The 25,028-nt window shown below is 39.5% G+C and overlaps 1 protein-coding gene across 1 annotated transcript in view; it reads right to left on the reverse strand.

The window, feature by feature from the left end:
* The window catches only part of Pkhd1 (PKHD1 ciliary IPT domain containing fibrocystin/polyductin), a 428,039-nt gene that overhangs the window by 183,535 nt on the left and 219,476 nt on the right, over nucleotides 1-25,028 (reverse strand). The window contains exons 47-49 of the mRNA XM_057751507.1: nucleotides 22,586-22,832; nucleotides 5,291-5,471; nucleotides 3,684-3,879 (exon numbers count right to left, since the gene is read on the reverse strand). Coding sequence (XP_057607490.1) covers nucleotides 3,684-3,879; nucleotides 5,291-5,471; nucleotides 22,586-22,832 — 624 coding nt within the window. The remainder of the gene's footprint in view (nucleotides 1-3,683; nucleotides 3,880-5,290; nucleotides 5,472-22,585; nucleotides 22,833-25,028) is intronic.

Raw genomic sequence — 25,028 nt, forward strand, 5'->3', positions numbered from 1 at the left:
TACTTTTGTTATTTTGGGGGGTGGTTGAGAAAGACGATGAAGTTAAATGGGTAGGGAAATGAGGAGCGTCTGGGAGGAGCTAGGGGAGGGGGGAGAAAATAATCAATGTATATTGTATGAAAAATAATAATAATAAAAGAAGTAGTTAATGAATGAAATCCATCCAGTTGTCAGAAGAGGCTGCCTCAGAAGGAAACAGCAGCTAAGCCAAAGAACAATACAGAAAAACTGACCTAAGGCCACACCTCTGGAAAGCTAGCAGTGTCCAGACTTCTATATAGAGATCTTAGCTGATGATTCACATCCTAGTACACACCTAAGAAATCTTGATTTGCATATTTTATGTAAATTACTCTAATTATAATCTAAAAGGTCACCAAAACTAAACAACTAGATGAAAGTAAGGTTCTATCAAATGGGCAACAAAAATATCAAATTGTATTTCCTATGGGTTTGTTGGAGTATCAGCTATGATAATTTCATCACTATTAATAGGATATTAGGGAAAGCACACAAGTCTATAGGATCCATGGTCTGTCCACCACATTCACCCAGAAGTTGTAAACTTTACACAGAGGATATACGTAATTACGGTCAAATGTGCACAGTCAATGTAGCTGCATGGGGAGCTAATAGAGGAAAGAGCACACACCTCAATTCCAGACCAGAAATGGAAACATAAGTGGTTGCTGTCACTCATTTGCCCCATTCACTTAGAGTCTAAAAGAGGTGATATTGACCACACATGCTCTTACTGGGCATCCTCCTCAAGGATCATGAGTCTTTAACTACATTAGACATTCAAGCAACCCTCCATGGCTTCCTCTGACTTTCCAAATCATAGGCCAGGAAAAGACCATGAGAATATTCTGATACAAAAAAAAATTAATAAAATCTACCTACCAAATGAAATGCCACTATATCATGACTACTATGTAATTATTTCATATTAGAAACGAACTAGAAATTGCTAAGTTCCATGCAAGGAACATACATTTTAATGCATTTGTTAAGAAGTTATCTTTTTATGCCAGGACAGCATCAAATCTTCCTTCATATGAATTAAAATTCAGTCATGGCAAGGCTTTTGTGTGGGTCGAACCCAGTCTTCATAAGGTTATGCCCGAGTGGGAAAGACAAGTGACCCAGAGCAACTGCCTACTATTTGCTGTGCTTAGGGCCAAGTCTGGCTTGTGGCAGGGCTGAGACTCGCTGTGTTGATCAGGCTCGGTGAATTTGTCAGAATCTATTAAGAACAATTCATAACAGAGCCATCACTGCAGAAACCCATGTTATCAGATCCTCTGTCTTCCACACCACCAACAAAACAGCAGTGTAGCTACTAAACCCTAAAAGGTCACAAAACTCAACAGTTAATGAACGTTCAGATTAAACTAATGACATATTTTCTGTGAAACAGTCATCTACAGGCTAACCACCAGTTGACTAGGTCATATTACTGAATTGGTGAGTCTGATACAAGTGGACACACTAATTCTCAGTGACCAGTGAGGACACTGGAATAGAAAAATAAAACCAGATAGACTTCAGGAGGTCAAAAATGGACAGTCCTGAAACTGACACTGGGAAACTGGGAAACACACTTGAGAAGGAAGTCCTTCTGCTTGAAGACTGCAAAGACGGAGGGAGCAGGGTCTCTCCTCCACCTTCTAACCCTGACCCTGTTGTAATCTGCTAGCCTGGTCTGTCACCTGGGTACCCTGTCCCTTTAAGAGACAAGCTCTACCCACCCCCCCCCACACACACACAAGCCTTCCACCGAGGCTAATAGATCTCCTATCTCCTCTCTCTCTCTCTCTCTCTCTCTCTCTCTCTCTCTCTCTCTCTCTCTCTCTCTCTCTCTCTCTTCTACTGGAGAGGCAGCTTCTGCCTCTATCTTCTTCCTCCCTTTTCCCCCTTCCCTTTCCCTTCTCTTCCACAACCCACTAAATAAAGTCTATACCCCAAACTCTCTCTGCATGGTGATGTACCGTCTGTCTCCCGTCTGTCTCCCATGGAGGCCTTGGTCCCCCACCACATCTTTATAAATGCTAAAAGACCCTGGGCAGAAGCAGCCTAGCCTTGAGGCCTTCAGGCCTCCATACCAGGGATCTGTAGCTCATGCCATGGAGTCCTCCAACCTCAGCAACTCTCCAAAGTTTCTCTTCTCAAATGCCACATCAATGCTAACTTCCATCAACACTGGCAGATATTCTCTGCTGTTCCCTGAGTCTGCAGCCACAATCAGCTGGCCTGTCGCCTTCATAGGTAAAGTTATTTGGTGGTTGGTTTTCTAAGTTTTTTTTTTTAATGTTTTGATCAGCGTTCAAAGAAGTGGGGCTTACTGTAACTTTTCTTCATATGCATTGTTAGACTCTGTTCCTATTCAGCCCCGACTTCGGCCCCTCTACTGTCCCCTCCCCTCTGCAGCTCCCACCCCTTCTTCTTTCATGACATACATATTCCATGACACTCTCTCATTCCTATCGCCTGTCCATTTAGATCACGTCCTCTTCCTCATAACCCTCTTTTCTCTTTCCATGCACCCCCTTCAAATCTGGATTTCAGACATGAGAGAAAAAATGATATTTGTCTTCCTGAACTTGGCTTATTGGGCCTAGCATAATGATTTCTAGTTCCACACCTCTTCCTCTGAATGTCATAACTGAATTCATCTTCGCAGATACACAAAATTCCATTGTGTATGTGTATTAATTTTCTTCTTCCAGTCTTCTGCTGATGGAAACCAAGCCTGCCTCCATTTCCTAGCTATTGGGAATAGTGTATGTATCAATAAACACAGGTGAGCAAGAGGCTCTGGGATACTGATCTAGAATCTTTCCATAGCATATAGTAATTCTGTCTTTAGTTTTTGGACAAGCCTTCATACTGATTTCCATAATGCCTTCAGCACGTCACATTTTCAGTGGAGGTAAATAAGGTTCCACTTTCCGTACATCCTTGTCGGTGTTCGCTGTTGTTTTCTTGATAATATTCATTCTGACTGGAGTGAAATGGATTCTCCAAGCAGTGTTTTTTAAACTATGTATACGCATGTATGTCTGACTATGGGTTTATGAACATGTGTGTCTTGCCTGCAAATGCTAGATCCCCTTGGATTCCCTGGAGCTGGAGCTACTGGCAGATGCCCTAGGAAACAAACTCAGGTCCTCCAGAGCAACAAGTACTTTTAACCACTGTGAGCCAGCCATCCAGACCCATCTCAGAGCAGTTTTAACTTGCAATTATTTTACTATACAAATAGAATACTCTCTTAATTAATTAATATATTAATTATATATCAATTAATGTAGTATCACAAACACTTATTGAACATTTAATATAGATTAAACATTTTTATAAAGAATTTTACACACCAACCTTTATTTAACGGCAGGTTTAATGAAGGTCCTATTAATATTTTACAAATGATGGGACTAAGATGTAGAGCACATATGTATCCGTGTACCTATCACTCACTACTTACTGAATCTTGAGATTGAGATTTAAACCCACGTGATCTGATTTTAGAGCCTACCCATTTAATTACAACATATAGCACAGCTATCCCCTTTATTCTTTAATTTCACAGCACAAAAGCTGAAATTCAAGAGTAAAGAAAGCTTTATGCACCCAAAAAATACTTCCGCGGTGGGCACGTACCAAGATAGGTGAGCACGTACCCAGATAGGTGAGCTGCCCCGATTGGCTATTGAAGAACCAGTCACAGCCTCTGTCGCGACTGGGCAAAGGGGGAGACTGAAGTGACTGACCCAGGCGACTTCCACACCTGATGAGGATGTTCGGGTAAAGTGGTAGGTCCCCATGCAGCAGCAGGAGGTGATTTCCGGGGGCAAAGCTGTCAAATGTTGCTGAATACTGAAGTGAGAAGGAAAAAACACACTGGTAAGCAAGGAGACCTCTCCTCTCGAAGGGAGTCAATTGGCATCAGAGCAGGTCAACAGCTAGCTGCACATTCTGGGCCGAAATAGGCCTATTTAAATCTATTTCATGAAGTTCACAGTCGGGCTACAAAATCATCAAATGTGAAGACTGAAAAAAACCACCCGGTTCGTTTTGCTCATAACCACCGCTAACAGAGGAGGAGAGCATGGCCCAGACAGGTGAACTGACTTCTCTGAATCAGTCAAAAAGCTATAGAGAAGGAGGCACGTCTGCAGTTCATTCACAGCTTTCCTCACGGCATGGAGAGGCAAGAAGTTGTTAAGAACTCTGCATGCGTAGCAGCCATGGCTGACACTGCCAGGGTACCTTCCGCACCACGAGGCACTATTTCTGTGATTCATTCAACCCCGAGAGCCTGGTGATGGTTAATTTCAGTGTCCTATTCTAGAGCATACTTCCTCGAATCGCAAGGCAGGACAGTGCCAAGGCAGGACAGTGCCGAGCCAGGACACAAACCTTCCTGAGCCTTATCCTTATCCTTAGCTTTGGGGAAAATCCCTTGGATCCACATGGTAAACCCAGTGGACAGCAAAGAGAGGTAGGGGGACCAATATCCTTCCTGGGAGCTATGGTGAGAAGATCATATAAGCCTTTCCTGTATCCTAAGATAAACTTTTACAGTCGTGTGGGCCAGGTTGCATGTGGCACAGCGTGACCAAACCGTGTGAGAGGGGAAATAAGCTAAAGGAAACCTGTTGAATTGCTGTTTCTGTTTCAAATTTAATTTTATGTCTTATTTATGTTGTTGTTATCATCTTGAAAAATGTGCCCACTTTCTACCTAGTCATTACCCTAGCAATTTCATTCTCCTCATCTACTGCCTAGAGAAATGTGAAGACAGATCTCTTTGTAAATTCATCTTCAGCCACAAGGTGGCAGTATGAACCATGTGATGGCCTGGTTAAGAAATTTTCTCTGGCTTCAAACCACTGTACTGGATAAGTTAGGTTTTAGCTTATATAAGGGAGAGAGGGGGTGAGAGAGGGGAGAAGAAGGGAAGGTGGAAGTAAGGGGAGAGAAAGGAGAGAGGAAGGGGAGTGGGGGATAGAGAGAGGGAAGGAGAGAGGGAGGAAGGAAATGATAGGAGATGCTAAAAGGCAACTTTTCATCCAATTGCTACATTTCTAGTAGAACACGGTTTGCATTCGGGATGGGTTTGAAACACTAAAATGTTCAAGCTAACAAGCAGACCAACTAGAAAAATGCTGCTGCTGCTGCAGCTTCCTTCATGAGCACCAGATAATATTTCCAGCTCATTCCTTCACAGAAGTGCAGATAAGAACACCTTAGTGTGGAAAGAACTTGCGCCAGTGGACGGAATTACCTGTAAAGTGCGCTCCATCCAACCGTTGTTCTGGAACTGCAGTGAGTAGGTCTCCTGATCCAAGAGCAGAGCCATCCAGCCATACAAGTTAGACAATGTGTCGCCTACGTAATTGACCGTGATTGTCTTATTTTTGCCATCAGTCACGATTAAATTCTTAGGAACCTCAAGGGCCTTATCTCTATAGTGAGTTAGAAAGAAAAGAATCCTCCGTAAGTAAGAGTTCCCAGTTGGTGCCTGGGAGATAGCTCAGCAGTTAAGAGTACTTGTTACTCCTCCGTGGGACCCGGGTTTGAATCTCAGGATCCACAGGGCTGATGGCAACTGTATCTAACTCTAGTTCCAGGGGACTGGAGTCCCTCTTCTGGAGTCCGTGGACACTTCACATAAACTGTGCACAGACATGCATGCAGGTGAAACATACATATATTTAAAATGAATGAATAAATAAGCTCTAAAAAATTAATTCCATGATAACTTTCCCATTCTATATCAAAAGCCTTCTCTTCCATGGTCTGTATTCTTCCCTGCTGGTGATGTCATGAGGCTTCTACATATCTGTCCACGGTGTTCACAATTATGCAGATCAGAACCGCCCACTAGGAGACTGCCACCAGAAGCTTTGCATAGATTAGACCTCAGTGGTGGAAGTGGGTAAGCAACATTCGTATCTGAAATCACTAGTTAATGTCACCTTAATGTCCACACGGGCTAGAATAAAATACGGCTAATTTAACAATTGTCTACAGTAAGAATTCTGCCATGCAGTACACTTCCTAACAACAGAGAACACATTGTTTTGAGTAATTTGATATTCCTAGATCTTTCATGAGCCCAGAACCTGCTGGGTCTGAACTACTCAGTACCCTTCTCCTACTGCCCAGGAGAAACGACGTCAGTAGTGTTCCCTGGAATGAAGATCCTAGCTTCTCTCCCAGGGCCTGATCTACTGCACGAACATACTGCCACCACTGACCCTTGATGCTCCTGGGTTTGGGGACCTCTGTGTTTGCACAGGGTTCTATGCACACTGCTGATTATCTGGCTTCTTATAAAATGGAGACTGGTTGGATAAGGTCTTCCAATAGCAGCCTGCACTATCTTGCTAACTTTTATAGTGTTGTATACAGAGCTTATTTTACTAAATTAGGAAACTGAATCACACTGTGGCAGAACAATACCTAGACCTCCTGACTTGTTCTGTGTAGCCTATTTCAGAAAGTGATTTTGAAGACTTTATTAGAACATAAATATATCTAGTCAAAAGTTCAGACTCTGAAAATAAAACAAAATGGAAACAAAAAAATGAGGATGTTTTTAAAGTTCAATAAACATATGGCTGTATTTTTCACCTTTTGTTCAGATTTCATGAGAACTTTTTACCATGGCATTTAGCCACATGCAAATAATTCTGCTCTGAAAGGAAAGGGAGAGGAGACAGAGAAGCTCAAAACTTCTCACAGTGAGATGGAACCTGAATGCATCTAAGCCCAGTTCATAATGCAGTAGTTTATTAATGAAGAGGAAACATTTGTGTGGAGACACAGTCCTTATTACATCATCAAACTTGTTATGGTCTCCTGAGTTCAAGTGAATCCCTGCCTTTGCCTCACACGTACTTGAAATTAGAGATGTGCCACTGTATCTAGATAAAAACTAGAATAGCAAATAGCAGGGCAAGCAGGAGACTCGGTAAAGGATCTCAAGTTGCAGGTCTCCCTGGGCCACAGTGAGGGACTCTGTTTATGCTGGGTAGTTTCTATCACCTTGACACAAGCTAGGGTCGTCTGAAAAGACAGAACCAGGATAGTAAAAATGACTCCATAACACTGGATCATAGGCAAGAAAATGGGGCATTTACTTGGTTAATTATCGATGTGGAGGGCATAGCCCACTATGAGTGATGTCATCCCTGGTCACGAGTGTCTAAGAAAGCAAAGCGAGCAAGTCATGGGAGCAAGGCACTCCTCAACGATCCTCCTTAACGGCTTCTGCTTCAGTTTCTGCTTTTAGGTTCCTGCCAGAATTCCTTTCATGACAGACCATGATAGGGACCTATAAACCAAATAAACTCTTGATTCCCAAGTTGGTTTTGATCATGATGTTTTAGCATAGCAATAGGAAGCAGACTAAGATTTTTTTCTTCAAATAAACAAAAGGAAATTAAAAATGACTTTGCCAATTAGAATAAAATGAAAAATGTTAGACATAAAATACAAACGTAAACTGTGTATCTCAGCACGGGTGAACTTAGGAACTTACTGACCCTTTAAATTTTGGATTCTTTTCTTCCAGAACGCATTCTTGATTCCTTACCATCTGTTTGAAAGCCTAAACTGTCTCGTGTATAACACGATAACAAAACTGCCTTTTGACATTGAGGCAGAATTGTTATCAACAAAGTACAAATTGAGGACTACACTATCAAATAAAACAGAATAAATTAAAGAAGTTTCATGCTTCAATATGTTTGAGACTTCTGATGGTGTGTACTGAGTGCCTATGGTCTTCTTGTGGCTGTGGGTCAATGACTCGGCATGAAGGGAAAGGTTACTGTGATGCCTTGTCACTTTAACACACGACTATAGGCTTTAATGTTGCAAGCCATTGACCTGGGTATTTCTTGTTTGTTTTCCCTACTAATGAAATAAGAGGAATCATAAAACCCTGTTGCATTTGAATTAGATAACTGTTCTGTCCCAGGATTTACCTAGGTGGTATTACCTAGATCACTATAAGCTTAAAGGAAGTACTTTTCCATTTTTATGTTTTAGACACCTAGGTTTACCTCACCCATTTCTACTAAAATTTGTAGTAGAACTAACTGCTGGTCAAGTCTTAACTTAAATTCTTAGAACCAGAATGGACACGTACGAAGTTTGCTCCAACTTTGAATCCAAGGTCTAGTCTCCCCCATTGCATCTCATCCTGTTCCTCTTCCCAGTTAATGATACATTCATGTTCCACTCTTAGAATTTTATAGTACATTTTTAATATTATTGTTGCTTGAGACACAGTCTCATCATATAGTCAAGGCTGACCTCAAACTCACTCTTCAGGCCAGCTTTGAATTCTCCATCTCATCATCCCTACAGTCAGGACTGCAGAACTGTAATATTTAGAAAAACCTTTAGAATAATAAACATTTTTCTTCAGCTCTTTGCTATGTATCATCCAAACTGTACACTTTCTGGTTGGAGTCACGAGTCCCAGGAGTGTACAGCCGAATTTGTGCAACTAATGCATTGAAAAATTAAAAAAGACATCTAAGAAATAAATGTGAAATGAAAGTGATATGAGGAGAGAAAAAATTCAAGTAAGAAACATGAAGGAGATAGATACATTAGCTCCCACGAGCACCGTGATCCAATTTGGAATGGGATTCTCCACAGTTCAGAGATCAGGCTATATGAGCCATCTTCAATAGTGACTCTTTCAGTTTCTGTAGGGACAGAAAGACTGAATAATGAACTGTACAACCTAATCCAGAGGAGACTAAATGAGATGTCAAAACTTCTAATCATTGATTTGATTAATGTCTTTCACGCAATAACATTCAAAAGATATTTGTTCAATGAATAAACAAGTGATGTGGTAACTGTGTCTGAATATGCTGACTGGCTACTGTGTGTTGTGTCTGCCCAATGAAGGTTCAATACAGAGAATCACACAAGTGTCAGAGGAATCCTAAACTTATTAATCAAAGATTAGCAGTTGATTATAACTTATTAGAATTTTTTAAGTCAACTCTAAGCTATATACTATTTACCAAAATGACTCAGGCTTAAAAATGTTGCAGTTGGAAACCCTCTTTGTGGCATGAACAATGTGCTTTGAGTAGGTCATGATTTTTTAAAATGCTGAGGTTTTCATATAAACTCTCATCTCTTCTACCCATGTTTTGTCAGTTGAACTACTTTGGAATACATCTTACTTTTCTTTTTCAAATGTTTAATGACCTATGAATGTCTACTAGCCTTTCCTTCTGAAAGGGTTTCCTACTTCTGGTACCCTGGTACTTCAAACCTTGGAGGTGTTCATTACAGACACAACAATGGTCAGATCCTATAGACAGTCATCTTTTATGAGATTTATATGTTGTTGCTGCTTCCCAGGTTATCGTGGGGATTTAAGACTTCTTCATCTTCCAGGAGGCAGCAGCGGTTGGTCTTGGCATCCATCTAGCCTGTGATGTTCCTCAGGGTCTTGTAGTTCTTGGGTTTCATGGCACTGCTTGCTTAGGTCTTTGTGAGTTCTATCAATGTGCAGCAAAATCTGTTGAACAGCTCCATATGTAAGACACAGTAGGTCTTCACATACCAAGCTGTGTTTTAAAATCTCATTGAAGTCAAATTAATCTCCAAGGACTAGGCTCTGCCTCTTGGTACCATAAGCATCATCTAAGCTCCATAAGTCCTTGCAGCAGCTACAATGAATATGAGTAATACCATCATGCTCAATATGCTGCGACAAGTACTTTTCTACTTCCCATTCCTTTTCCTGAGCCAATTCATAATTTTGGTCTACTATAATCTTGCTGAGTTGATGATGTATAGAGACATCTACCTCCATAGTCAATTCAAAGTTGACAATTACCCAATAAGCATTTAAATTCCTCCTCATGGCTCATCTTTATGAACAGCAACCTCTCCTTGAGAGTTTTAATTTCCATCTCTCCTGCAGTCAAACGATACTGGTATCATCAGTGACCATGAAGAGCCTATAATAGCTTCTCTCCAAAGATCAGAACATAGACTAATTACTTTTCTCTTACTGTGATAAAATACCATAATGACAGCAACTTATGGAAGAAGGAGAAGGAATTTATGTTGGCTTATGCCTCTAGAATGATGAGAATCTATCATGGTAGGAAGGCATGGCAGCAAGTGTGGAATGAACGGGAATTTAAATGCCTCAATCTTCAATATAAGCATAAAACAGAGAAAAAGAGGAAATGTCTGAGACTATAAATACTCAAATTCAGCCCCCAGGGATATATTTCTTCCGGCAAGCCTACACTACCTAAACCTCCCCAAAGAGCACCACCAATAGGAGACCAAGTGTTCAAATACTTCTTGATACCCTAGGAGAACCAATCCTCATTCAAATTATGATAACATATAACCAGTCCATCTTACATCTGACCTAAATTCATGAGGAACAATACAATTTGATCTCCAGAAGGCTATTGGTGTTAACCACCAGATTTACAAAGGTCTGAGCACTCAGCTCTTTGGTAGTCTTGAACGTAACCCCTCCCATACACACACACACACACCTATGGCCTAGCACTCCCTTTCCTCCATGCATTCCCAAATTGTGTTCTTCTGCCTTCAGTTATCAGTCTCTCGCTTCCTGGAGGAGGTCATACATTCATTAAATTTTTTCATGGTTTCCAAACTCTCAATGTCACCCACCTCCACCTAATACCCCAGCATTACCACAACCAGGCACCCCTGGAGTATCAGGTACCCTAAGAGAAGATATAATAGAGCAATGACATCTGGTCATCTGATACCCACAGATTCTGCATATTCAGAGATCACATTGCTGGCTAGCCAGACTCAGGTTGGGTAACCAAAAGTAACAGTTGATGGAGAAGGAGGAGGAAGATGCAGTAGAGCTTATGCTGTTTAGGGATAAAGATCAGAAAACCAGAACTTAAGTTTGGGTCAACAAAATTAATTTAAATAATATACTAAATGAAAAAAATGTTCAAATATTTTGAACATTCATGGTCTGTATTTCTTATTGTTTTCCTAGTTATCATTTACACCATTTTTTGTAGTTATTTAAATCTTAATATAGTTCAATACAATCAATCAGATAGATTTTTAAGAAATTATTCTTAATTCTTAGGAACAAGAATGTGTCCCAAGAACCCACTTGTCTTTTTGACTAGAGCTAGTTATTTATCAAATTTCTATAATTATCTTTTCTATTAATCAATTAGGCTGCTAATTTCTAGATTCATTTTATAGATTTTATAATTCAGTTCCTTTACAAAAAAATGAGTACATTTTTCCAGTTTCCTAAAGGCTTTTATAAACACGCTTCCTCTTTAAATATTGTCAAAACTCTGATGCCATTATGAAGTTCTACTTGTCTTGTGGCCCTTTGGGACATCCATTGAATATTATTCTCTTCTGTCAGCACACAATAACGTGAAAATGGCCACTATGTAAATCAGAGAAACACCACTACACACTTGAATCTAAACCAACTTCTTTACTTCTTACTTCTTTATTCCAAGACAGCTCCTGTAGAGCCCTGAGCCTACCAAGCCTCTCTCATCCATCTCAACCATTCAAGATGTGGTTTGCTAAGCAGCCATGAGCAAGCCAACTTTCTGTAGTGTAAATAAAGAAGTAGGTGCCAAGCATGTGTTCATCACAGCTGGTGGCATAGTCATATTGTACATTCTAAAGAGCAAATCAAAATGTAAAAGACCCATCTCCCTGCAGGTAAGATTGACCACTTCCAGGGGCCAAAACTTTGAAGTCAGATCAAGTTCTATCCTTCTAGGCCAAATGTCAGCATTGACAGTGGTGGGCTACTCTGAAAGGCACCAAGAGAACATCAAGAGTCAAAGAACACCATGAAGAGAATTTACCAACCATAATTACTACAATCTTTGCTTGCCCTAAATAGCCACCAATTTCCCTGTGCCCTAAATAGCCACCAATCTCCCTCTCTTTACTGTTAATGAAGCAAAGGAGCACAAAAGTATTTCTAATTTGGAGGAGCCAAGGGAGTCTGCATGGGCCATTAGCAGCAGAGAGCTTCATTACTAGGGGAAGAAGTCTCTCCCTGAACTTCGCATGGCTTTATGTGCAAGAAATCAGGAGGCAACCAGTCAATTTTAAATGTTAACCCTTACGTTCCCATAGGCAACAATTCCTGTACACAATCAGAAACACAAAAGGACTCTGAGGCTCCCAGCATGCATTTTCTTTCTTCATGAACGTGTCCTGCCTAATAGCATGCTTTGTTAACGGACTGAGTGCTGTACAATGAAATACAGTTATGTCTACCCCCATTGACATCTATTTTCTCCATATCTCCCTTACCACTTCCCCCTCTACTACACGTGTGTTTTTCTTTTTTTTTTTTACTGTGGTTATTGACTCATTCAGTTTAGTCATTTGTGTCCATATGTGCATAGCTGTAGAAAAATCCTCTACAGCATGAGAATTTTACCAGCAGCTACATCCTCCAAACAGAGCGATTCCTTGTAAATATTTTATCTATTTATTTTATATGTATAGATATCTCCTTGTATGTATGTATATGTACAACATCAGTATCCTGCCCTTGGAGGCAAGAAGAAGGCATTAGATCTTGGGGATTAGAGTAACTTATAATTGCGAGCTGCCATATGTATGCTGAGGATTGAATCCAGGTCCTCTGGAAGCACAGCCAGTGCTCTTAATCACTGAGACATCTCTCTAGCCCCAGGAACGATTCTTTTTAATTAAGTGATATGATTCATTAGAATACTAATGTATTTATTGATAAAACTTCCAAACAAGCATAGCAATTTATCATCCTAGTTGCTCAACAGTGATGTAATTCAGTGGCCGTATACTGTATAGAACTGTTGGATATATAGTGCCCACAAAGGATTGGTTAGGCCATCAAACAAAACCAGTGGGAACAAGTACTAATTCCTTCATTGTGTTTAGCATTAGTTGGGTTTTTCTGAGGATCCATATCTCTACATATTAAGAAAAACACTGCATTGAACTCTAAATATTATCAAATCTGAACAACTGAGAAATAAAATTATATATATATATATATATAATTATATATTTCCTAAGCCAGATATATAATAACTGGCCACAAATGTCGCCACAAGCAACTTCTAGCTATTTATACTTGCTGCTGCGTGCACAGTTTTAATTGCACGAAACAGGGCAAAATCAAAATTTTGAGCAGCACCAGCAAATCTTGGTGGCATGCCTTTCCGTGAGCATCTTCAAAACTATTCTCAGCTCAGAACACCCCCCTGCATTAGCCTACCTGCCAACCTCTCACCATCCACTATACACTGACATTTGACACTATTAGTTGTTTTTCCATTGTCTGTGTTTACGAGAAAGGGGAAAGGAGAAAAAGAACAAGAAAATGCCTTCAAAACGTTGGAGTATTCTGCCTTCTGAGAAAGGCTACAATAAACGTAAAGAAAGGAGAGGACAACATCAGTCTTCCACAAACTTTCAAGAACTCTCATGTCATCATATTCCATGGCTGTAGAGAGTCAGAATGTTTTCTATAATCAGCCTTGTGTTTCTGAAGAGTACGGCCCACTAACTGTCCTCCATGAATTTCAACTACATCTTTCTATCTTTGTGTAGACTTAGCAAAGGTAAAAACTGGAGGTAGGAAACCTTTTAGCAAGGTTATTGAAAAATAATTGTGCCTGTATTAAATAGGAAAATAGGCTAAGATCTATGTTCTCTCTTATGTCTGGACACCTGGTACTGAGCTTACTTAGCTCACCGGCAAACAGAAGCTTATTGGCCTTTCTTGAAACTTCAAGTTCAGCATCTTCAAATAAACCAAATGCAGCTCTGTCCATCACGTAATTATGCAAATGCAACAAATCAAGTCTTTTTATTCTGGAATGTTAGTTGATAAACATTTCACTAAATTCAATGATTGTATAGTAGTATTATTTGTGTGCCTCGGTTTGGGGTTCATTGTGATTGTTAAATGATGTCCTGTTCTACTTGTGCAACCTCTGTTGCCAAGACAAGATAGTAAATCTTAAAATCATCCTGTCTCACAGGGTGCTTCGTTAAAGAACTGAATGATACCATTAGTGATGCTATGCCTATTTATCCCTAGGAAGGAGAGTTAGGTGATTATTAGACGAAAAGCTAGGCCAAAATTTCCATTTGAACTCTTCTTAACTTTTGCATTCATGGAGGCAGGGGGCGCCTCATACTTTGAACACTAACACATTAAGAGCAGTTGCATAGGTAAAAACTGAACGCAAGCACGACAGGAGAGGGTATTAAGCAAGATCTAAGAATCAAGGTGATCAACAAGAACATTAACCTTTCCTTTCCTGGAAGGAGGAAGGGAGAATCAGAGGACACAGTGAACCAAAGATTCGGTTACGAGAGACTCAGATTCTGTACCCTCCAGGGGATTTTACTGGATTAGCATAATACCATGTGATTATTGGAAATCATTTCCCTTTCTTCAGATATTTGATTGCTACATTTGAGCAGGGCTAATTGCTTCACTAGGTGCATTTTCTCATAAATATAAAAACCTGTATCACTCTTTTCCATTATAGAATGCCTAAGTGTAGTTTTCTGAATAACAGGCGCCACATAGACATTTGACGGTGGGGCTCACTGAGCACTTGTTGTTTGTCTGACAATGACCATGTGAAACAAATTCCATTGTGCTCATTTTACCAATGTGAGAAATGAAGTGAGGACAGGTTAAGGGACTTGTAAGGAACGCACACAGGAACCTGAAAAGCTGGGATTCTCAGATGCTTCTTCATCCTTCAGTTTCCCAAGGCTAATGCTGTATTCAGGCATCTGTCCTCACCACACTTGATGTGCACCCTCCAAAGCTCGGGAAGATCAGGAGACCAGCCTACAATTTTCAAACGCTTACCCACTCCCATCCATAAACTAAATAGAACGCAAAATCAGAGTCTGACGTGTTAATGTCTAAACAAACTGAAGATCGTTGAAGACTATAAGTGACTTGAGACCAACAGCTGAAAACAAATGTGTTTCCCAGGCGACAATTGTGAGGCTTAAATTCTTTTCCCCTCCCTCATTGCATTCTCCCCTCCCACAATAAAGTCTCTACACCACCAGAGGGGGGGGGGAAAAAACATTTGCAGAGGTTGCCAACAGAATGGGTGGTGGGGGTGGAGTGCAATGAAGAAAAGAATTAGCTGTTAAAATATATACTCTAATTAACTGATAGCCCCAAGATAACAAAACACTCACTATAAGACACCATGAAAGGGCACTAAGGGTTATATGATTTCTAAAATTTTGGAGATAAGGATTAAAGCTAGCATTTTAATCCCTCGATCTTCTGAAGAAAAAGTAAACATCATGGAGACCTCATAAACATGGACATAAACCATGAAAAATAATAGCATAAGAAGAACATTTGGAGGTGACAAGTTTTTTTTTTTTAATTTATATAAAACTAATTTAAGTCAATGTGTGTTCAATGTTGTATTAGCACCAGAAGACATACAACAAATAAACTACCCGGTTACCCTCCTTAACATCTGCAAAGGAAGGCAGCTTATAAAACTGCACAGGAATTATGAGTATTGATCAGAGGAAGTCTAAAGAGAGAGCACACAGCAGGGATAACAGAGTGCACAAGATGCTAGGGGAAACTCATCAGAGAAAATCACCTCCATGCTGAGCTCATGGAAGCTGAACCTTATGAACAGAAACAGGCAAAGAGGTAAACATGGGACAGAGAGCTAGGGGAATAGGGTACTGCCAAGGCCTTATTCAGGTCGCAGAAATAAAGAGCTGGAGTGATTTTGCCTCAGGAAGCTCTTGAAAGTATATTTTAAGTGAGGGAAAGAAAGGCAAGACAAGGTCTATGCAGATTAGGGCATCACCAAGTGGCAAGCAAAGAAGGGCCTGTTAGCACAAAACTAAAAGATAAATAAAGCTGGGTTAGAGCTGGCAATAGCCAAAGGAAAAGACACAACATGGATCTCTCTTAGAAACTAGCCTCTATAAGCAAGTCAGATGGGAAAAATTCCAGGTATACAGAAGGTGGGGGAATTGCTGAGACTTTGAGACCAACCTGGGCTAATTTGAGATCAGGAGTTGATTCCTCCATTTTTCTTTTCTCACTCTGCTTAAGATTGTTTTGACTTTTCAAATGTGTGTGAGTTTGTTTCTAAATTAATTATAGTATCTTTTTCTAGTTCCATAAAAAATATCTTGAAAATTTAAATGGATGTTATATTGAGTCTGTAGGAATTGGAGACATTTTCCTCTTCTTCGTTGTGTTTTGTCAGTGTCTTAACGTTTTCACTGTAGAGGTCCTTCACTTTTTGGTTAGATATATTTCTAGGTATTTTTTATAGTTATTGTGAATGAGATTTTTTTTTCTTGATTTCTTCCTTAGAAAGTTTGTTATCATATATCCAGTACTGAAAGTTTTTATCAGGTCTATGAGTTCTCTACCAGAGTCTATAGTGATGTTTCAGGAGAGAATCAAGCCATTTGCTAACAGGGATACTTTTAGGGTTGCTTTTTCCTGTTTGTGTAACTTTTATTGTTTCTCCTGTCCAATTTCTCTAGCTAAGACTTTCACCATTATTCTGAAAAAAAATTATTTCATTATTATTCAGAAAATTTGTTTTCAGCATATTTACTATAATGTTGGCTATAAGTCTGTCATATGTATTATATTGAAATATTCTCCTTCTATTTCTAACTATTTCAAAGTTTTTGTCATGAAGAGGTAGTGAACTCTGCCACAGGCTTTTTCTGCATGGATTTTGATGATCATGTGATTTCTGTCCTTACTTCTTCAACAGAGAGCTCTGCTCAACCTGGTTATTCAAATGCGGGAAAATGAAACTAGATCCACACAGCTGGTCCAACACAAACACACACAAAATATTCAAACTAAGTTAAACAAAAGTTAAAAGATTTTGCACAGCAACAACAACAACAAAGAAAGAACAGAAAGAAAAGGGAAAGAAAAATCAGCGAATCAACAATACAACCTGCAATGGGGGAACAAACAAAAGCTTGCTAACTAAAGTGCAGACAAGGCATTAATATTTAGAATATGCAAAGATTTTTTTTAAAATACCAGACAGAGAAAATAAAACAAATCATTTAATAAATAAGTATAACAACTAATTAAAAAGACAGTTTTCTGGAAAAAGAAATACCAATGGCTAATAAAAATTGAAATGTGTTCAACATCCTCAGTCACTAGGCGTATGCCTAAAGTTAAAACCACCTTGACATTACATCTTACGGTAATCAGAAAGACCATTATCAAGGTAGCAAATAAGAACAAGTGCGGTGGTGGCGCATGCCTTTAATCCCAGCAGCTCGGGAGGCAGAGGCAGGCGGATCTCTGAAGTTCGAGGCCAGCCTGGTCTACAAGAGCTAGTTCCGTGACAGGCACCAAAGCTACAGAGAAACCCTGTCTTGAAAAACAAAAAACAAAAAAAAAAAAAACAAAAACAAAAAAAAAAAAAAAAAAAGAACAAGTGCAGGTGATTTGTGAAGAAAACCCTTCACTCACTCCTGTGGGAACGTTAAATTAGTATGGCCACTATGAAAACCACTGTGGAGGTGCCTCACAAAAACAAAACTATAATACCATGTGATCTACTTATGCCACTCCTCAGTAGAGACCTAAAGGATTATGAGTCACCATTCCAGAGACACATGCATGTCCATGCTCATGGATATAGTAGCTACATTTGCTAAGAAACTGCATTAACCCTGATGCCCATCTAATGATGAATGAGTAAATAAAATCTAGACCATACAATGGTATTTCATTCAGCAGTCAGAAAAAAAAATACAATCATGGTATTCTCAGGAAAATGGATGGAACAAGGAATTATTTTGTTAAATGAAGTAAGACTGACTTAGAACAAGACCCATAAGATTCATCACACACGCAGAATCTAATTTTAAACTGATGTGTGCATTTTCATGGTATGTGTCCACAAGTTCTTATCTCATATGCTCAATGTAAATTAAAACGCTCTCTCTCTCTCTCTCTCTCTCTCTCTCTCTCTCTCTCATCTCTGTGAAACTAGTAAGGGAACCATGAAATCAAAGATAAAACTCCTGAAATGGGTGAAAAAAAAGGAAGATAATGAAATAGTTGTGACCTGAAAACTAAGGGGGTGGGTAGGGGTAATGAATGAAAGCAAAACATAAGTAAACACATATATGGAAATATTGTAATAATCCATTCTATTGTGCGCTAACATTAAAAACACTTTTTAAATGGAAGGAGGATAAGAAATAAAGAGGTAGGAAGGAAGGAATGAGGAAGGGAGGGGAGAATGTAAGAGAGGGGAGAGAGAGGGAGAGGAAAGTGGAGAGAAGGAAGCTGGTAGTCAACTAATGGGACAAAATAGGTTTGTTTTTTTTTTTTAAAAAAAAAAAAAGATAACTTGTGTGCTTGGTTAAGACCAGCATTTACCTTGGTGTGGTCTTAAGCACCCATGGAGGAGCAATGCCATTAATCCAAGCAATCACAGTGAGTTTGAAATGGACGTAAAATACACAGTGAAATTACTGAGAGCTGCTTAGTAGAGGTAAAAGCAACCCACAAACACCAGTCACAGCTCTTTCTCATTTGAAATTTTGTAGTAGACACTTTTATTTAAAAAATGAAAAAGGAACACTAAAAGTAAATCTGATCATAGAGTATCTCAATATGCCCTAAATCGTACTTCAACATCACCAGCAACCACAAGTTGGTGAAACTTGATCATAGAGTATCTCAATGTGCCCTAAATCACACTTCAACATCACCAGCAACCGCAAGTTGTTGAAGCTTGTCACATTATCTTTTCATAACATCCTAGAAATATGATGTCTAATTTATCCTTAGAGCACATCACAATTTATACTAGCCATATTTCATATGTTCAGTAACCACGTGTGCTAACATATCAGCCAATGAAGACTGAAATGCAGTAGAGCAGTTGAACTTGAAGAAACATTGGGGAATTATCACTGAAAATAACTCAGATGGCTTGGGAAGCACATATGTTTTTGAAGGAAAAGGAAGGTTCGCAGATTCTCTAAAGACATCTGCATTTAAAGGTCAGAGAAAGAGGGTGGATGAATTCAAGAAAACAGTGTTTTCCAGACACAAAATGGTAGATGCACATATGAACTCACAGAGACTATGGACAGCATGAGTAATATCTGTGTAAGTTCAAGCCAGACAGGATGCCATCAAGGAAGAGAGGAAGGGGCCATCGGTCCCACCACTAGCTTAGGAGCTATTGGCAATTGATTAATGCAAGGGAAAGGCAGATTTCTTCAATGGAGTGGCATCTAGCGTATCAATCACACGCTAAGAAAGGCTCCATCCCCAGGAGTAGAAAGGTCAGCACAAACTGAACTCAATAGGAGGCAAGAAAGATTTTGAGGAAGTTGGGGGGGGGATGAAAATGATCAAAACAAACTGTATAAAATTCTCAATGAAAACCTTTAAAAGAAGGTCTAAATCAATAAAAAATATTAAAAAGATCTAAAAGCACACATGTACACACGCACGCAAACCCACACTATTGACAGCATTATACATGTAATTATACATAAAAGCAGAGGAAAACATTCATGTCAATCCAGAGATTAGAGTAAAAGGGATATAAGAGTCAAGATGGCTCTGTGGGTAAACATGCCGGCCACCAAGTATGAAAATCTAAGTCCAATCCCAGGAACTTACACGGTAGGACCTTCTCCTCTGACTTTCATATATGTGCTATGGCATGCACACACGTCCTCCTCCACACACAATAAATAAATAGAAATGTAATTAAAAACTTTTAAAAGAAAGTTCCCACAACTCTGGGCCCTTTCATCACTAGGGGAAGTGTTACTGATATAATAGTCTAAGATCAGGTCCTGTATTGACATTGTCATCCTGGGTTCCTAGAAAAATGTTGCTAGAAGCAGGAGCTTGGGAATAAACACTTCCCACGATACCAACAATGTAGGAATCACCATGAAGATGAAGATATTGTCTCTTAACAAATGATAAGTATGACTCTACCTTGTACAAGGCGGCTATTTGTTCTTCACTTGGACACTGAGTATTACGACCAATTTTAAGTATTTACTTGCTTCTGTCAAGCAAACTGTTGGTGTTGTCAAGCAAACAGAGTCTGGGAAAGTTCTAGCACAGATGTGGGCTCCAGTCAGTGCAAGGAAGAGAGTGAGTGACAGGATTCTAAGATCACTCACATCAAACAAAGAATTTAGGGACAGTGAGTGAAAAGGAGATAGAGATGGGGTCTAACAAAAGAAATCACCCAAGTATTGGATGTTAGCAAACAGGAGGATAGTGGAGCTTTGTTTGTGCAGCTATATAGAGCCTTGCTCTCTGCCCTTTGGGGACTGCTTGCTGAGAGAAGGGGGAAACAGTTGAAAGTAAAGACAGCAGCTCTTGCCCCAGGGTAAATAGCACAACAAATTAATCCTTTCTCCATGAAACACAACAAACTTTGGATCTAAGCTGAATTCAAATTGCTCATTAGCACTGACATGTTCCTAATGAGGTTCTAATGCTCTGGGACAAAGATCAAGCCACTGAGCACAAAGAGGGAGGGGTGAAAGCCAGGAGTGGAGAATAAGGAGGACCTGGGAGCAGGGTTGCTCAAAGGTTCCTTTGCATCACTTAGGCTTTCTCAGGGTGTCTGAGGTCTGGGGTCCGGACTGAAGGTCTGAAGAGTTTCCCATTGCTGCCATGTGAGAGCCCATAGATTGCTTTGAACTGCCTGGCTTCGCAGCTCATATAATCTAACAGTCTTCTTCTAGGAAGGGCACAAGGGCCATAACACCACCGGGAGCATGCTGAGGCCTCCCTAGGACTGATTTCTGACAGCTGAGCATTTGTGCCTAGACCTGTGAGTTCACTTGAAATTTTGAAATAGAAGAGTCTGGGTAGAAAAGCAATGAATCTTCTTAGATGTTGTGTACTAAAGAGTTTTCCAGGGCATCGAGTTTTGTATTTTAAAGCTGGGGAGAAGGTACATTAAGATCAAACAAGGTCACTATTTCACCCTACCATGAGTCTTTGGGGCGTGTTTGAAAATAACAGACTAGGATGTGCGTGACGTGTCTCTGCAGCAAAGGGCTACACAGCCCCAGAGATCTCCAAGAACAGATGCTGGGACAAGCCTGAGGATTGGCAAAGCCTTCTTCACAATGCCTACTACAACTACACACACACACACACACACACACACACACACACACACACACACGAGATGACCTAAGCAAACCTGAAAGAAAGCCATTTTAGAAGGAGTTTGACAGATTCCTACAGATAAAATCATACATGTACATGATGTCCCTGCTCACTACACAAACCTCTTATTATCATGTAGGGGAAAAATCATATAAGAATAAAAACACTAACTTTCATAGATTCCCCAAACATGCCTTCAAGTCAGGTTTTTGTGAAAGCATGATGATAATAATGATAATTAATATCAGGCTACATTCCTGAGAATGAAGAAAGCAACTTATTCTCAGCACAAGAAAATCTGAAATGCAAACATCCCCTCTATCACTCTTATGCTACTCGGTGGGATTTGGGGCCCTTTCGCAGTAGAGAAAATAATGAATGCTTTGGAAAGCAGAGAGAGAAAATATTTGAACTATTCAAAGATAACTCTATTTTTAAGCCTTCTAAAAGAAAATGAGAAGATGGAATTTTCTATGCACTCAGTATGTAGCTAGTACAACCCTGGACTCTAGGACTCTCCCCCCTCTAGAGAATACTGGTTCAAGTAAGTTGCTAGTGTGGTCTGACCAAATTACTTGGCTTAATATTCATAGAGTTGAGACACTTAAAGGGAGGAAATAAGTGTGGCTAAATATATACAATGCATTTGAAATAGGTAAAAGGGAGAGCCCCAGACACTCCGCTGTCATTACCTGGAAATTAAAGAGAGCAGAAGCAATCCTATTATGCATTATAAACAGCCCAGCTGCTGACTTAATGGTAGTTTGGGTAGCATAACCAAGGAGTCCTTGCTCCAATATTAATAGGAAAGGTATTGTACGGATCCAATAGTTCATGAAATTAACAAGGAAAATGAACTAGATGGAAGCAACCTGGCACGTAAGAGAAGGCATCCGCAATTGCTCCCCTGAAGCACACTGAGCACTTAAAAAGAGCTTGGGCAAAGTACATGTATATAAATGAGGATGGCATTACTGGAATTTTTTAAATAGTACTTTTTATTTAAATAAATTTCAAATATTTTGTTGGTCGTGAGTCTTTTAAAGAAGAAGCTGTTGACTCAAAATATCAATAAGCGGTCATGGGCTATAACATCTGACCTCAAGGTATCGACAGCTGCTATTTGAGTCAGCCTAAAACGGCCAGAAATTCATGATTCACAGTGGTCAACATTAGTCCCACTTCACTTTTAGAGAAATAAAAGCTTCAACTCATCAGAAAACAATTTCTCTTCATTAAGCTTAGGCCTGACTGAGTGGTATGTGCATGCCCATTGACAAGCTAAGAAGTATAGTTAATGCTACTTACAAACCAATAGACATACGATGGAGGACAACACTTTCCCCACAAATGCTCCCAGGGACAATATGACTGAAGCTTGCATTGACCAAGCATGTATCGGAGAGGGTCTCCATAGAAGGAAGAATGTGACTTCCATTTTTCCCAGACAGGGACCCATCCAAGTCTTCCAAAACTGCTGCATGAGGAAATGGAAATGCTACTAAATTTTGAGAGTTTTCAAACTTTAATTCTCTGGTCTTCACAGTAAATCCACCTATAAAATAGAAGACAGACTGTTATACATGACATGAATCTGTTATTACAGAACTAAATTCACAAGGTTTCTATCAGTACTTTATCTAGAATGTTCTATAATTTCATAATTCATTTAGTCATCCATGAAAGAATAAAAGAACACAAATATTCTCTTATACACGTGCTAGAGATATTGGGCACCAAGAACTGCATGGCCAGCCACTATTCAGTTTATTCTCTAGGGCAGTTATTTTGTTCTAGAGGTTATTTTACTCTCCAAGAGACCTTTGACATTCTTTTGAGTTATTATTGTCTGTCACAACTTCACATTGGTGGCGCTACTGGCAACTGAGGAGAATGGGAAAGAGATGCTGTTAAGTTCCCTACAATGAGTAGAATGTATTAGATAACAAAAGAATAGCCTCAGATATCAATCATACCATGGAGGGCTCTTCTATTAAGAAATAGAAACAACAAACATTAGTTCTCTGAAGATCAAAGGTGTTACACTCTAATCTCTCAATCTTTTGGCTTCCATCCCTCTACCATAGCCTAACCTCATCAATGATGCCTCAAACTGTGGGGTTTATACATTAATTTTCTTATTATACTTACTTTCAAAACCAATATTCTATTAACCATTAGTATAAATGGTCTTAAGAACACATTTTTTAAGTACTAGTTCAAGCCACACCTCTCAGCACATTCTCTCATGTCACGATCATTGCCAGTCCATCTATCTAGGAACATGTTTATACCATACATCCTTATCACTGAAGGAGAAAAGCACACAATGCTCAAGACATACATTACATACTAAAGTGTTATGCACATTATAAACTACAGAAAAAAAAAACAAATGAGAACACAATGCTCACAGATGTAACATTTTTGCTCTGCTTATCAGTGAATTACATGCAGTGAAGCAAGCCATGTGTGAAAGACTTCTTAATTCCATATTCTGTAATGCATAGTAATGCATAATACTTACTAAGACCCTCACCTCTATAATTTTCTTATGTTGGACATGTGTTTTATTTCCCAAGGAAAACCTGATCTATAAAATCTCTAAGATTCTGCCTGTGTTATTTGTCGTACTTGGAAGTCATGCTTTCCTGTTGCAGTTTTCTATTCAACTTTTGATGCCCAGGAGAGTCACTTCTCCAGGGCACACCCATCCCTGGTCCTTCACTGACTGTGTTCAATTCACCAAGACTACTCTCTCATCACCCTTTGGAAATTAGGTTCTCAGACATTCATTTTTGAACAAGTATGTGTTTTTCCTGATTGAACCCTCTAGATCTTTATATAGATCCAATAACAGACAATTTTTTTTAAATAAATGAAAAGTTCATTCCCCCAACATCACCCAGTGACAAGAGCTTCTTTTTTCGGTGTCTGATGAATGATATGAAATCATCAGGGAATTGGAGAACTATGAGCTGAAGGGCACTTTAATATACCTATGACGATCTCACAATCTTAAACTAAAACTTCCCGATCTTTGACTCTGCCTACACAGGGGTAAAATAGTAAAGTGGAGACTTGCTGATTATTCATTTAATTAAAAAAACAAACAATTATCTAAATTGGTGATTCAAACCACAAGAGCATATTTACTTGAATTACTTGCTTTGGCTGTTTACAACGATCAGATCAACTAAATTGTTCTCTGTCTCTCTCCACCTTGGCCTATGAGTCCTCCAAGAAGTTATTTCTCACCATTCTGTGCAGCAGTTGACAAGTTAGCAAGAGTTGCCTGTCTTTCTTTGTACACATCACAGTCCAAGTTGCTGAAAACTTTAAGTACCCTCGTTCTGGATCTTTCAGCAATGGTGTGTGTGTGCAAGACTGTTTAAGTCCATGTGCCCAGCACCCATCTAATGTCATTTATTCATCTCACCAACAAAAGTTCTCACTAGGCAACAGTCTCTCTCTTCCATGTTCCAGTTTAAAAAACAGGCACTAGCCAAGAGAGATGTCTCCATTTCAGGAAGCTCTGAGTCCAGATGAGACATGACAGAATGTCATGGTCACTGAGATATGCAGAGGACAAGAACAACAGATGACATGCAGGGAGAACCTAGCCTCCTGGATTCCTTTGAGATACTTAACAGTTTGTGTTGATATAATCTTTTAACTGAAAGAAATATTGATTCATCAAAGCCTCTGCCACTGTTTGTCAGCCTCACCTGATGTTGGTCTTATTTACTAT

Source organism: Chionomys nivalis, chromosome 19 (genome assembly GCF_950005125.1).
Source record: "Chionomys nivalis chromosome 19, mChiNiv1.1, whole genome shotgun sequence".
Classification (NCBI taxonomy): Eukaryota; Metazoa; Chordata; class Mammalia; order Rodentia; family Cricetidae; genus Chionomys; species Chionomys nivalis.